Raw genomic sequence first — 14925 nt, 5'->3', positions numbered from 1 at the left:
AATTTTCTTGTTAGCTACAATCCTTTTAATTGAGGGGAGACACTGCTTTGTCAGTCAGGGTTGTTTGAGATGAAAATACATCTGCATCTGCTGTGGATCCCCTGAAACCACCTTGCTTTCCCCAGCTTGAGAACCACTGTCCTAGCACACAGTGCAGAAGGCTACAGAACAGTTTCATATAAAGTGTGTGTTAGTTTGCGAAGCAGCAGGAAGGCACTGAGAGAGCTGCACGCACCTCAGTGTTTTTGGACTTGGCGTAGACAACATCCATGGACTTGCAGCTGGCATTGACAGCGTGTGCGAGCTCCTGCTCCATGCTCTGGTGGGACTGGGCAATTTCACGGATACTCAACAGAGGGAAAACAGATGACAATTAGGATCATTTGAACATTAAGATGATGGAGTTCATGTTTCAAGCAACTGTTTGATCTATCTAGCATGATCTATCGTGATACAAGACCAAAAGCAAAAAAATAGCTTGGTTCCTCAAGTGATTCTTTATGAATACATACTCTGACAATCTCATTTAGTTTTATCTTTTTAACAAAACAGTCCTTTATTAAATTATCATTTGATCATTTAAGAAAGTAATTAAATAGTAATTTCTAGTGTTCAGTAAGGCTCTATCCCCGGCCCCGTTATTTAGTATTTATATGTTTCCCCTCGGCCACATTTTTAGGTCTCATGGCATACACTATCATTTCTAAGCAGATGATACTCAAATCTTTATTAATTCTAAACCTGATATTAACGTTACTGCCTCTGCCCTAACTGCCTGTATCTCTGATATAAAAAATTGGATATCAAAATTTTTTACACCTTAACTGTGACAAGACTGAGGTAATGCTGTTAGGTACTCCCCGCCAGCTCGGTAAAACCAATGATTTAAATCTGTTGGTTGATGGAACCATGCTTGAGTTTATATCTAAGATGAAAAATTTGGGTGTGATTTTCGATCCTATGTTAACTTTTGAATCGCATGTGCTGAATACTGTCAAGGTTTCCTTTTTTCACCTTAGAAATATTGCCAGACTGCATCCCATGCTTTCTCTACCTGCAGTTGAAAAACTGGTACATGCTTTTGTTTTCTCCAGGATCGATTACTGTAACGCCCAGCTCGCTGGGTTGTCTAATAGTATCCTCAATAAAATTCAATTTGTTCAAAACTCTGCAGCCAGAATTTTGTCTCGGTCCCGCTCAAGATCACATCACTCCTATGGAGGCCTTGCACTGGCTGCCTATCAGGTTGAATTGATTTTAAAATTTTAATGCTGACATATAAGGCTCTTCATGGGCTAGCTCTGACTTAACTGTCAGATCTATTATCTTTTTACACTCCCACTCGCAACCTCCGCTCTGCCGATCTCAGATTGCTGCGTGTCCCGCCTGCTCGTCTGTGCTCTATGGGCAACAGGGATTTCTGCTGCTATGCCCCCAAATTACAGAACTCTATTCTACTAGAGATCAGGGATTCAGCTTCTTTGAGTGTTTTTAAAGTTAATTTAAAGACTTCCTTTTTTAGAAAGGTGTTTTTATGATTTTTGCGATTGTTTTATTTCCTTGTGCTTTTTTATGCATAATCTGTTTATTTATTGCTGTTCTACTAATTGTGAAGCGCTGAGATGACTGCTTTTAAGGGCGCTATACAAAATAAAGTTTATTATTATTATTATGCATGATACAAGGAGCCCATTAGGACCATCGCATAGCTTGAGACGTTACAGCCCTACTTAAGGTCAGTTGTGCAGAAAGTTAAGCCTAATCCAGAGCTTGTGCTCGCACTCATGAGAAGTCGCTTGTATATAAAGGCTTCCCCCCCTACCTGTGTATTAGGGCTCCGGCCGACTGTCCGAACAGATTGATCTGCGAAGCCTCCTCTTCCGATACGATCTCCGGGAGCAGAGCCAGCTGGGTAGAGGGCCGGGGGAACTCGCACTTCTGCTTGTCCTCCCAGGATTTCAGGGTGTTCTCAAACGCCTGGGGCGGGGGGGGAAGGAGGCGCAGATAAAGACAAAATAAGGTTAACATTCCGGCACTTACTGAGATCAAGTAGCAACACATTTTTCTGTTAGGATTGTCCAAGTCCACGTTTTGTGGTTTGTTGTCTAACAAATTGACAGCATGTCATTACTGCATACAGTCATTCTTCACATTAAAAGCAGTCATAACCTTAGTAGTCATTCACAGAAATACTACCATAATACTGCATTCAAACTGCCAGAATAGTGATTGTATCCACCAGACTACCTGCACCTCCAGTCTCTTCAAAATATATAGGTTTACTCTCTTATTTTAGTGTGTCCAATTATTATTCTCCCTCCCCCCACCCTCGCTTTTCTCCTAATTTTGAATGCCCAATCGTTTTTCCCCCTGAAGGTTCAGTGGGCATTCTCCGATCCCACGACCAGCCAGCTTCCTTTTTCCACCCAGGAACTCAAAGCTGGATGCCAGCGAGCTACCGGCCTTTAACCCTTTGCGGTCCTATGTCGGACCAGGTCTGACATTACAATTTTCCCTTTCCAGTCCGATGTTGAACCCTGTCCGACATCATCAAAAAGACACGTTTCTAGTCATAAAGCACAGGTCTCTAGTCATTTTTTCTCCGGAAAAAGACAAGAAAACCTTTTAATGGCCGAGTGATTCTGACAGGAACCAAATGAAGCCGAAAAAAAGGGCATATCTGAGTAAGAGCTAGCCCCAGCACCACAGAGATAGAGAAAAAAAGAGCTTTTTGAGATGTCATAGTAATAAAATAATGACTTGGATCGTATTATTGAGGAGTTTGGTGACGAAATGAGGAGAGAATTTTAGTATGTACGTCTATAAAGAGTTATGTGAAAAATACAGTGAACAAGGGGTGGGGCTTGGCTGGAGATGCAGTACTGATGTCGTTTTGCGATGCAATGCCTTTTAAAACCAGTTTTATTTTAAACAGCACGTGTGAAAATAAACTGGACCCGACGTGCCTGACAAGCACTGAATAAATGGACTACAAAGGGTTAGACTCATTGGGTGCCTGGCCAGCAGGGTTCGCTGTAGCGTGATAAGGAGAAACAGTCCCTGACGGTTTTGCCTCGCTAACCCACAGGACCCTTCGAAGTCCCCAGTGAAGACCGGCGACTGCACAGCCAGGACCTGAACCTACACTGTATGACTCGTCCTGCGCACCACACTGCTGTGCTTCTACCAGGTGAGCCCCCAAGGGAGACCACCCCGAACTGAATTGAGAGAGAGGAGAGATACCCACCCTGTCCCTGGTGAGGGTCGGAGTGCGGTTCTTGTGTATGATTCGGATGTACCCGGGGGGCTGGACCCAGGCCTCTCCGTCCACCTGCACTGGGACCCCCTCTTCTCCCAGGACTGTGATCTTCACCGTCCGGCACTGCAGAACAAAATAGGGTGTCAAAATGTAGTCAAGTTATTGAAGCGCTTTAACCCACGCAGAAACCTGAGACTCAACTGCTTTTCAATAAGCTTTTGCATCTTGGTTCTATCATGATGAAGCAGTGATCACTATATGGACATTGGTATACTATAAGTGGCAATATAAATTACTTTTATTTAATAAAGCTCTATAGATCATACTGTACAAATTCCTCCAATTTCCTCACCACAGCAACTCCCCACAACAGCTCAGTTGAATTGAAAGTCAGTGCACTCCCCTGTTCACTCTGCACATCACCCAGTTGTACCATTACCACGGGAGACACCACATTGCAAATATTCTCAAGCGACCACAGCTAGGAGGCCTCCCATACTACACACTCTTATGACGCATTCACCTGTATTGAGTATTTGTATTGCAAGATAATGAGCCACTATGTAATAGTCAGATGTTTTGAATGCAGGGACGAGTTTTCAGGTCAGACTGGCTGCTGTAGCCCTGACTGGCTGATATACTTTACCTGTGCAATACGGTGGTGCTGGAGGTTGATCACACGTGACACAGCCATCTGCATGCTCCCGAATACTGCCACCACCTCCAGGATCTTATCATCGAACGAGGGAGCAGTGAAGGTCTGAAATACAAAAGGAAAGAGAACGCCAAAGCTCAACCAGAAATCAGGTAAACTATAAGAAAATAAGACGACAAATGTTTCGGCTCGTGTCTTCTTTGGTGTGAAACGGGACCAAATTTATTTGAAATGCAATATACCGCTGCCTTCTCGTAGCATCTTGTATTGTAGAAGCCGACTGCAGTAATAATCATAAAATGGGAAGTTATGTCCCACACAGTTTTTAGTGTAGTAAGTTATTGATGGCATTTATAACCTCCTGGGTATACTACGGTATAAATTCAGTTTTAGCATTGATAAATCTCATATATAAAAATTCTCCAGGACTAAATTTGTTAAAATGTCACTCCTAACAGAGACTTTCATTAAATGAAACACATCCAATGCATCAAATACTACAACTACAGACACTGCACTCAAGGCTCATCTAAATATTTATGCTTGGCATTCAGTTCAATTTTATTCCCCTGGTAATATGTTCCAGCCCAGTGCACTGTACAAAAACAAACACTCTTCCCAGAAGGGTCAATAACTAGTATTGCAACCTTTATCAAATGATTCCAACCACTGAAACAATGATAATGCAGTAAAGTTTAAAACAGCAAGATAGTAAGTGGTAACTCTAAATACACACACTGCTCCAAATGACCCTGCGTACCACCATTATCAAAAATACATGACAGGAACTATTCATTGTGTATCAATGAATTGTGATACTTTCTTTCCATGAAGTACCATAAGAGTACCAAAAGCACAACACAGCTAACTGTAGTTTATCAAACGGTTCTTGAATGAAGAGTGTTTTAGTTATTTCATTTAATAAAATGTCCCTCTTTAAAATTACCATTTGATCCATTATACAGGTATCCCATCAAGAACATTACATGTGTTATGATATACATCATATCCCAACCTACATATAATGATATGCATCTTATCACATTAGTTCTCATTACACCCCTATACAAATACAACCTGTATTCCCAATGGTAGAGCATTACATTTAAAATGGTATATTGCTCAAAGTTCATTTACTCACATCATCCTCCTTGGTGCCACCCCAGAAGTTGGTCCCACCGGCATAGCTTGGGATGTTCAGCACAGCAATGCCCTGCAGACTGGGCAGAGGAATGGGGCGCCCGTCGCACTGGCAAAGAGAGACAGGCTTCAATCACATCATAACAAGTCCTTTGTATTTGGAACAACTTCCTGCATGCTTGATATTTTTAGAATGTGATACTGTCTCAATTCCATTGTCATTTTTATAACCCATGCAAGTGTGTGTGTGTGTGTGTGTGTGTGGGGGGGGGGGGGGGGGGGGGGGGGGGGGGGGGGGGGGGGGGGGGGGGGGGGGGGGGGGGGGGGGGGGGGGGGGGGTTTTTTTGTTTACAATTGGGCATGCTTAAAATTTAAAAGGTAGAGCACAGCAGACAGTCATGATAAAGAATCAAGAAGTGCAGTTAACATATTTATTGACATGTGAACTACAATTCAAAAAAGTTGCTGCAGTATATTCACGGTTTTGTCATTTCAAATATTTTAACAAAACAAACATTAAACTTTAAAGCTATAATGTCCAACGCAAAAGCACATCATGAAAAACCTCATTTGTAGGTAAAATCGCTAGAATCAAAGTCGCTACACTTAAATATGAAATCCACTAAAATAAATGGCTTTACATAATCTCAAAGTAAGAAATCAGGAGTGGCCAGTGTGAAAACACAACATAAAATCAATTAAACATAGCATTCAAAGTAGCACTATACCATTAAAATGTTCAGTTAAAAGAAATACCTGAGTTACAAGCTCTTGCAGTGTCTATAAAACATTATAATAAAATCCAAAATATAGATTGTAGCGTAACGGTAAAGGGTAACCAATCAGACTGCTGAGTCTGTATCATTAGATTTCAAACCTCCGAACTGCACGCCTTTGTCACCTGAACACTCATCATTGATGATGCAGCAATTGTCTGAATCATTAATGCACAGAGCAACTACATCTAGCCAGTTTTTTTCTAAATTTCACCTCGGGCATTATTTATTTGCGCATGGTTATTAAAAAACAGAAATTAATAGTTTAAATTTTACGTTCAGCTAAAAGTTGGTGGGGGGGTGGTGTTTGCAATCGATCAAACCGGGTCATTGACTAGGCAGAATCCGGTATCATCTCTTAATAAAAGTATGTAACTAGTATGAAAAAATTATGTAAGTTTACAACATGATACAAGATCAAAAGCACAACATAGCTCATTGTAGATCACCAAATGATCCTTGAATAAGAATAAACATGTTTTATAGATACACTCTCCTCGTCATTTCATTTTTGTCTTTTAATGAAATGGTTCATCATTACATGACCACTTCATCTTACTGTGCATCATACAAGTAGCCAATGCCACGTTTGTGATTATATCGTATCGCGACCTGCATATCGTGACTGTTACAGTTGGACTGCAGTTTTAGAAAGTGTAAAACTGCATTATGATCAAAGAATCATCAAGTGCACATGGCCTCCAGACTGTGATCAAAGCCCAGCTGAAGCAATCATTCTAAATCGTTGCAATCCACATAAAATACAACCTAGTAAAAATAGTGATTTTTAACACAGAACTCAGTGAATTGTATTAAACAAACAGTAACTGCCTGTTTCAGTTATTCTCACAGTGTGAAAATTCATGGTCAGCACTGCACAAGAGGCTGTATAGGTCTCAACAAATGCAGTCCTCACCTCCAGCAGCACCTTCTGCTCCAGATTCTTGTAGGTTCTGTGGAGCAGCTCTTTGGTCCCCAACACTCCGTACCACATCATGTTTTTTGTTCGACTCCTTAAGAAAAAAACAAACAACAACAACTTATTGGTGACACAGATCCCAGCTTGTGAGCATATGCAGAAGTGCCTGGGAGGGCACGGTTACTGGAACACAGATACATTTTACCCACCTGCATTTTTCTGGGTGTTCGTCACGTTTGTTATTGAAGTCAAGCGAGATTTTTGCGTCCAGTCCAATTCCAAAGTAGTTGTTCATCACACACTTTTCTGTGTAACAGTCACTGCCAGAAAGAACACAAATGTTTTTCGATATTATAATAAAGGATGTCTGGGTATACCATGGGTATATTTGTTTCCCCTTTTCAGTAAAGAAAAATTCAAAACCAACAGTCCCAAAATACTATCCATTTACAACACAGAATGACTGGAAAGGCCATCAATGAACTACCTCAGTCTTGGCAGCCACAACTGGATACAAAATGAACAAATGTTAGTAAAAGTAAATATTTGGGTTACACTGCTCATTAAAAGTAGAGATGACAATCTAGTATGGGCCACCAAAGATATTTAGTAGTACTAAAATTGGTAATATATTTGTCTAAATGAATAACAAGGTTTCTTTTTAGTATTACAGTATATCTTAAGATTGAGTGTTAGTTACAGATGAAATTCCACAACATTTAAAAGGCATAAAAACGAACAACAAATGGCCCCCAAGCCAGTTGTTCTACATTCATTCATTCACTCATTCATCTCTGTCCAAATACTTTCTAGAGAAGAGCATGTTACTGATAAGCTCTGACAAAATTACAGAACTGCAGGTAAGCATTTTGATGATTCATCATCATAAAGTATGATTCACACTTCAATTTTAATATCAGTGATTTTCCTGTATGCTTTAGTGCTCAGCAGCTACCTTTAATCACATTGAGAGTGCATTAATCAAGTTAAGAATGAAGGTATTACACTCTCAACTTGATCAGAAGTAGGCCCACGAACAAAGTCAGTTAACTGAAGTAAAAAAAATAAACAAAGCAGATAATATACTGAATCTGTTTATATAGAACCTGTTGTGGTATACACATTTAGAATGCTTTGTCATTGACATTTTGAGTACAAGATCTACCCTTTCAGTGACATTCTAAGTGTAGTTGCTTCTAGGAGATTCCAAAAGGGACACGACTTAATATAACATATAAACTGCTCCAAATGTTTTTGCTAATGGTGAAAAACACAAATACAACAGCATGCTCAGCGTAAGCACTACTATGTGCCAAAAAAAAAAAAAATCCCAATCTGGACCACAAGATTGAGATTAACCTTCATAAATGAAGATGCTTACAGGCTCTCAGGATCGTAGTTAAAGGGATCGGCATTAACCAGCAAGCGGCCGATTACAGAGCTGCCAGGGAGGGAACCAGACAAACTAGCACGCAAGCCTGTCGAGGGAGAGAAGACACATTTGATGCAAAATCAAGGCAATTATTGTGTTCACTATGTAGTGAATCAGATGGACGGACTGAATGAGGACCCAATAAAATCAGGCAGGTAATCTAATGTTACTTATGTGTTCACTACTGTTGGTATCATAAAATATGATCTTCTATAGAACTACAAAAAATACTGAAATATTGTTTTTGTATAAGGGGTGTATAACTTACTTGAATACAGAATTTTGGTGCTCAGCATAGGCATGTTGTCCCGGTTTCCAGTCTGTGCAGGAAGTGATGCAGAGCTGCCCAACGACAAACTTCCTTTGCTGATGAGCTTCTCGCAGGGAGACTTGGAAACTGGTAAAAACAACAAGCAGAGCCATGAGATATGGGTTACTAGGCAACTACTCCCTCCACAACGTAAATGTGTAAAACTGACAGTCTCGAGAGGCTGTCCAACTTCTTTAGAAATACAGCAACAGCAGAATATTTCAAGGCATCACACGCTAACAGTAACAGTCTACAGCTCTGAATATAATAGGGATACCTTGGAGTTAGGAAACTCAGGGGTTCAAGTTTGGTATTGGTTTATTGCCCATTGTATTTTGCATCCTACTTTACTGTATGCATTTCCAACGGCTCCTTACCTTTCCTGGCCCCCCTCCCCTTGGCGTTGACACAGGAGTTGTTACCGCTGTGCGAGGACTGCAGGGAGACCTTGTCCTCGCTCCTCCCCTCCTCCTCCAGCGAGGTCCCCAGAGCGAACGCCTCCTGCTCCTGAGTCTGAACGTTCTGCTCATCCACCGCTAAGACCAAGAGACAGAGAGAAATTCACTAGGGCAACACGACTCAGACTGCTCTTTCCACTGGCTGACGTCTTGTCCTTTCTCTGCGTATGATGCTTAACCACAAGCAGCAGTTGCTTTAGCATACATACCCTTTTTCCCTTATTGGAACATTTGTTCAAAGCAGCAGGGATATAACAAATCTGTGGTGGACTAGTTGGACTTAAAGGTTTTAAAAGGCTTAACTGGAATTTGGTGTCTACACAGAAATTAATTTACCACTTGTTTGGTTTCAGTTGAATCAAATAAAAAAAAGCAGTTGATTGACTTGTGACATTTCTTTGTAAACAAATTATTTTCTAAATGCAAAAGCTCCCAAACATATCTGCGTGCGAGAAGATATTAGGTGTGTGACAAATCATAAGCAAATGTCTCTTCAGATTTTTCAACATGCATTCTTTTAAAAGAACATTTTAAAAAGCTCCCGTTCAGGCTGCCTCACCCTTCTCTGTGTGCTCAATGATCTGCCGGATTGCCTTCTTCAGACTGTTGGCTCTCAGCATGAGCTGCTCACGGGGTTTGAAGATGCCCGGGTTGGTCCTGGGAGGGCAGGGGACTGGGGGAGCATGCCGGTCCACAGGGGGCTCCTGCAGCCCCAGCCCCTCTCCCTCTTCCTGCTCCTCTGCGATGGTGGGCGGAGGGTTGGACAGGCAGCTCGAGGCCTGAGACTCTTCATTCAGAGTCTTCAGCAGGGAGTCCAGCTTCTCCTTCAGTACACCACACTGCCAGAGAGACAGAGGCACCTCCTGTCACAAAGGTTTTCACTATGGCTATGTTCACCGGAGTGGTTAGAGCTAACCAGCTAACATAATAAATACATACATCTTCCTTTCTTTTTTTACATTGATTATTCAAAACTAATAAACTTTACAAACTGTGCACTTGCTTGCTACATTTTTAGTGCTGTCAAAAATGTCCTACATATGTATTTTAGGCACATGAATTGCAGCCATATTCACTGAAGTGGTTATAGCCATCAAAATAAATACATATATCTTAGCTGTCATGCACGTTCAATTGCAAAACAGATATCAAATTGTCAGTTTTGAAAAAAACATGTTGCAGCAGGCATGTATTTATTTTGATTTAAACCAAAATGATGCTAGGCTTGCATTTCCTTTGGGAAATCACCAGATGAATGTAATTCTCTTTCCTGTTGTTAAACACCTTGACGTTTCCCTTAATGACTGATCAATATACTATACACCTGGGATCAGAAACTTAGTATCAGAGAGACTAGGTTTATTAAGAAACACATATTAAAACAATGGATCCATGTTTCCTTACTTACTAAAACAAGCAACTTACCCTAAAACATGTTTCAAGAATGACACCACATTCAATTTTATACCAGTCTTGGCCATCAGCAGAAACAAGAGTAAAATCAATTGTTAAAAGTCCCATCCGAGTCATTCTGTTTGAAGACCAGTGATACCGTGGTATAAATTTGAAGGATATAATGTATATTAGCACTAGAAAGTGCACCACTGATGTTCTGGATCCCCAGTTGCTATGTATTTAAAAGCAGAGCTATCTGCACTCACCTTCTTGGTCATGGTATCAGATTCTTCTGAGCTCTCCGGAGTCTTCTCGTACGCCTTCCCCACACGAGCCACAAAGTCCTTCACCGTCTCACACAGCACCCTGACAGACAGAGGGGTACAGATCACATACTAACATGTACCAAACCTTCATGTAAGCATCACTGGAACTACTAGACCTGGGACAGGGGAAGGCGGCACTGTTTTCACACAGGAGGTGGTGAGTGATGGACTAGGTTTTATCAATATGGGTTATGAAGTTCTCAAGTTCTCATTGCATGCAGAGACTCACTTTGCTGAAGAGATCACCACCGAGTGCTGGTCAGAAGTCAGGATTTTAGACAAATGAGCAGCAACAGAGTCTTCATATGTCAATATCTGCTGGACCTTGAACATGGGGACAGAGCAGTCACAATAATCAAATTGACCATGAGATTTAATTTGTTTGTTCCACCAAAATCTTTTTTTTTTCTGTTAAAACAGTGATCAAAATTAAATGTTTGGCAGAACCGGATTTTTGTTACAAATGTTAACTACTGTCAATGCAGCGTTGTGTGTTTATGCACTGCTTTTTGTAAAATGACACCTCTTAATGTATGTAGTAAGTTAATCTATCTGTAGCTTGCTGATCCTACTCCGAGCTGTCGTTACCTCTGAATCTTCACTGTAATCCTCTGTGACAGTGGAGGAGGAGTGCTGTCGAGGGAGCTTTGTCTCATACACCATGATGCTCCACCTGCAAACACGGAAGTGAACAAATGCAGTTAACACATATAACCACCGCTTCTATACTACACCCGGTTTGAAACGGTAAGTCACATACATGCAACGATGGACTGCCCAATTATGTTCCCTCACACTGAAGGTCAGTAGGTGTCCTTATAATTTCCTCTTTGTGCCCAGGCACGCAAAAGCAGATGCCAATTACTGGCCTCTGGAGGACAAAGGCCAGCCCTGCAGGTATCCGTCTGAGATCAACAGGCATCTGACCAGTAGGGTCCTCTCTATGACGATGAGGAGAAACAGTTTTGCCTCTAACCCATGGGAGCACCGCAGCCAATGCGATGCTCCACAAAATGACAGTGTGGCATGTTGTTACATGCTGGACTGGTTTGTGATGGGGCTGGTGTTCCTGATTGTTAGAGAGCTCACCTGTCTAGCATCTTGGTGCTGGCTCTCTCCAGCTTCTCCAGGATCTGTGGCAGCTGCGTGTCGTCATCGCAGGCCGAACCCCAGCCCAGCACCCGCGCCAGGTCGTTCCCTGTGCCCAGCGGCAGCACGCCCAGCTGACACTGCAGAGAAGAGGAGGTTCAGGATAATTACTGTAGGCAGCATTTCAGGAAGTGCCAACTAAAAGGCATAGAAGTAACTGCCTCACCCTCATATTACAAGAGAGCTAGGGAATATGTTTACACTGTGGGTACGTTTCACAGACTCAAGATTTAGTCAGTTTCTTCACAGTAATTCTTTCATAAGAAAAAATAGTGACACACCAATCTTCCATTTTATTTTGGATTATTGTATTTTATACACATCTTATTACATGCTCACAGCACAAACGATTCTGTACAACTTGAACAGATAGCGTAGCTAAAAAGGTCAAAATATATTCTCGTTAATTTAATTGACATTTCTAAACCAGTAGTTGGCATGCCAAGTCTGCTTTCTAACACTTTCCACAATCGCACTGTTTCAAGTTAAAATTAATAGTGTTGCAACATTTCTCCTCTAGAGGTCAGTAAAATCTAAGAAATAAAACCGTGCACTATACAGTAACCACCAGTATATACAAGCATGTCAATGACATTCCTATTTGCATACAAAATTTAAAAGGCAACAGCAAGAGGAAAAAGCAGATCACCATAATATTGTCTAAACAGCCAGACTAAGAAATGACTCTGAATACACTCATTGGAAACTATTAGAGGAGCAACTACAGTGAATGCAGATCTTGCATTCAGAATGTCAATGACAAAGAATTCTACACATTTAAACCACAACAGAATCTACATAAAAGACTAACGTTAACATCAGCTTGTGACAGGCTGGCGAGTGGATAGAGGCACAGAGACAGACAGCAGTTCAAAAAAATAACACATTATAAATAAGCACAAAATAAAAGGACACAAGGGACAAAACAAAGGGATTTAAGCACAAAAAACACAAAACACCAAGCAAAACTTACAAAATAAAGGTTTCCAGGCTGGGCAATGCCTTCACTGGATCAGAAAATACACAATTAACCAAAACAGCAAACCAAAAAAATAGCAATCACAAACACCAGCTTGCTTCCTCAGCTCCCTCCTCTCTCTAATGGGAAGCTGAGGCCTACTTTTATGTCAGGTGGCTGGGTGCTGAATGAACGTTAATTACTCCAATCAATCCCAGCCACCTGAACATAATAAACCCAGGCAGGCAGGGGAATTTAACCCCACCCCTGCCAATCTATAAAGGGCAGAGCTCTGCTCTGCCACATGGCTTTGTCTGTTTTATATTTAGATTTATTGACTTACAAAATGTTTTAAAAGTGTTCAGTGGCCTCTAATCAAGTTGAGAGTGTACTTTCTCTTGCACTTTTTGCATGTCTGATCTGACAAAGCAAACAGTACAGAAGAAATGCATTGTCAACTTGGTTAGAGATAGCCACCGAATACTTTTAAACATAATGTATGCATACCTAGCGGGAGACAAAAATATGTTGCTAGAACAGAAGCTATACAAATTGAATGGTGTAGCTAAAACTTCCCAAACAAAAGCTGCTTTGGAGGTCAACAATCTTGCAATCCTTACAGGACAGAGATATAGCAGTGCAGACAAATTACCTGTTTGTGCAGGGTGAGAGTGTCAATCTCAGAGAGGACCCAGCCCACACTGCCGTCCCCACCGCACACCAAGATCCGGAACGTGTCAAACTTCTGGAAGAGACGCAAGCTACAGGCACAGACAGACAGAAAATATTATGCGATATGAACTAAAAAAAATACAATATATCAATTGGTGGGGGGGAAAAAAAAAAAAAAAAAAAAAAAAAAGACAACACTAGTCTGCTCTTGACATTCTTCAGTACTGTATGAAATGTCCTTGTGAAGCCTTTGTTTCATTTTTTGGGGAAGAGTAGTCCAAGTATCAGAGTATATTTCAAATAATTCACCTAATCAATCAGTTTCTTTGCATGAAGATGTGTAAGGCTTTTCGTTTAATGCATCCCGGTTGTTATTTATGAAGACACCTGACCCTGACATTGACTTGCAAGTAAAAAAATTAAATTCACCCTTGTCTCAAATAGATCATCAAAAAAAAAAAAAAAAAAAAAAGATGTAAAAGCAGATTGACCAACAAGCCAAGATGATTTTGAAATGGCAAGCCAGTGCCAGGAGAAACCCAAGTTTCAAGCTGGATGATGCCCTGTCTAGTTTGCATTTCCTGTAAAAAGGACCCTTGCGAGAACTGACAACTAGCCAAGGTTGAGAAAAGGGGTTTGCAGTGCCAGGATACAACAGAAACCTCATTCCAAACAACCGCAATTACAGAAACCCGGAGGACTGATCTGAGTATAAGAACAGCTGCAAACAAGAACTGGGCAAAAGGTGGACCCAGATTTATCACAAAAAACAAACAGAATTAAGTCAGGAGTACCCCAGGTGAGGCCCCCCGTTCATGAGGTCGAAGACTTGGGCGGGGTTCAGCAACTGCTTGAAGCGCCGCAGGAACTTCACGCCCTGGTTGTCTCCGCTCTTCGAGTTGACGAAGACGAGGAGGGGGCTGGTGCAGGAGGGGGGGCACGACGCCTTCCAGAAACCTGAGACAGACAGAAAACACGGGCAGAGTGACCACGGTACCCTCCCACTAACCGCGAGCACCTGTGTAACACACAGCCCACATCCGTCTCTCTGACGAGAACCTAGTAAAAGCGAGCAAACCCCTAAAAGCTTTGTGCTCTGACATATGGTGACCTTTATGTTTTAAAATGTATTACTGCTGAGATAGACTTGAATATTTCAAACAAATGCTGCTTGAAATGCATTTGGTTGCAAAAATGACATGTCTGAATCCGTTCCTGTAAATTATCAAAAAGATAAAGGCAATGGAAATCAATAAATAATGACTACGAGACCAACACTCTTCTGTACAGTAAATAGCACACATTCTCTCTGTCACAGTGTCTCTTATTTAAGGTAATTAGATGGTGTACCGGAATGTTTCATACTTCTGTTTTCTACCTAATTCAAAATCAAAGAATATTTGTTGATATTCTGAACTAAATACACATTCTTAATGTGAATGCAGTTTTATGTTCAATCAATAAAAGAACAAATCT

The 14925-nt window shown here is 41.2% G+C and overlaps 1 protein-coding gene across 4 annotated transcripts in view; it reads right to left on the bottom strand.

The window, feature by feature from the left end:
- Positions 1-14925, bottom strand: part of LOC121323002 (diacylglycerol kinase delta-like) — a 66634-nt gene that overhangs the window by 14914 nt on the left and 36795 nt on the right. For all 4 annotated transcript variants that reach the window (XM_041263708.1, XM_041263711.1, XM_041263709.1 and 1 more), the window contains 17 exons: positions 14244-14406; positions 13430-13538; positions 11760-11899; positions 11259-11343; positions 10900-10994; positions 10611-10710; positions 9509-9788; positions 8869-9027; positions 8450-8578; positions 8131-8227; positions 6959-7069; positions 6747-6843; positions 5056-5163; positions 3906-4019; positions 3248-3382; positions 1823-1977; positions 236-347 (listed from right to left, as the gene is read on the bottom strand). In XM_041263708.1, coding sequence (XP_041119642.1) covers positions 236-347; positions 1823-1977; positions 3248-3382; positions 3906-4019; positions 5056-5163; positions 6747-6843; positions 6959-7069; positions 8131-8227; positions 8450-8578; positions 8869-9027; positions 9509-9788; positions 10611-10710; positions 10900-10994; positions 11259-11343; positions 11760-11899; positions 13430-13538; positions 14244-14406 — 2189 coding nt within the window. The remainder of the gene's footprint in view (positions 1-235; positions 348-1822; positions 1978-3247; positions 3383-3905; positions 4020-5055; positions 5164-6746; positions 6844-6958; positions 7070-8130; positions 8228-8449; positions 8579-8868; positions 9028-9508; positions 9789-10610; positions 10711-10899; positions 10995-11258; positions 11344-11759; positions 11900-13429; positions 13539-14243; positions 14407-14925) is intronic.

Source organism: Polyodon spathula, chromosome 11 (genome assembly GCF_017654505.1).
Source record: "Polyodon spathula isolate WHYD16114869_AA chromosome 11, ASM1765450v1, whole genome shotgun sequence".
Lineage (NCBI taxonomy): Eukaryota > Metazoa > Chordata > Actinopteri > Acipenseriformes > Polyodontidae > Polyodon > Polyodon spathula.
The sequence above is the reverse complement of the archived record's forward strand: the minus strand, read 5'-3'. Positions and strand labels throughout refer to the sequence as shown.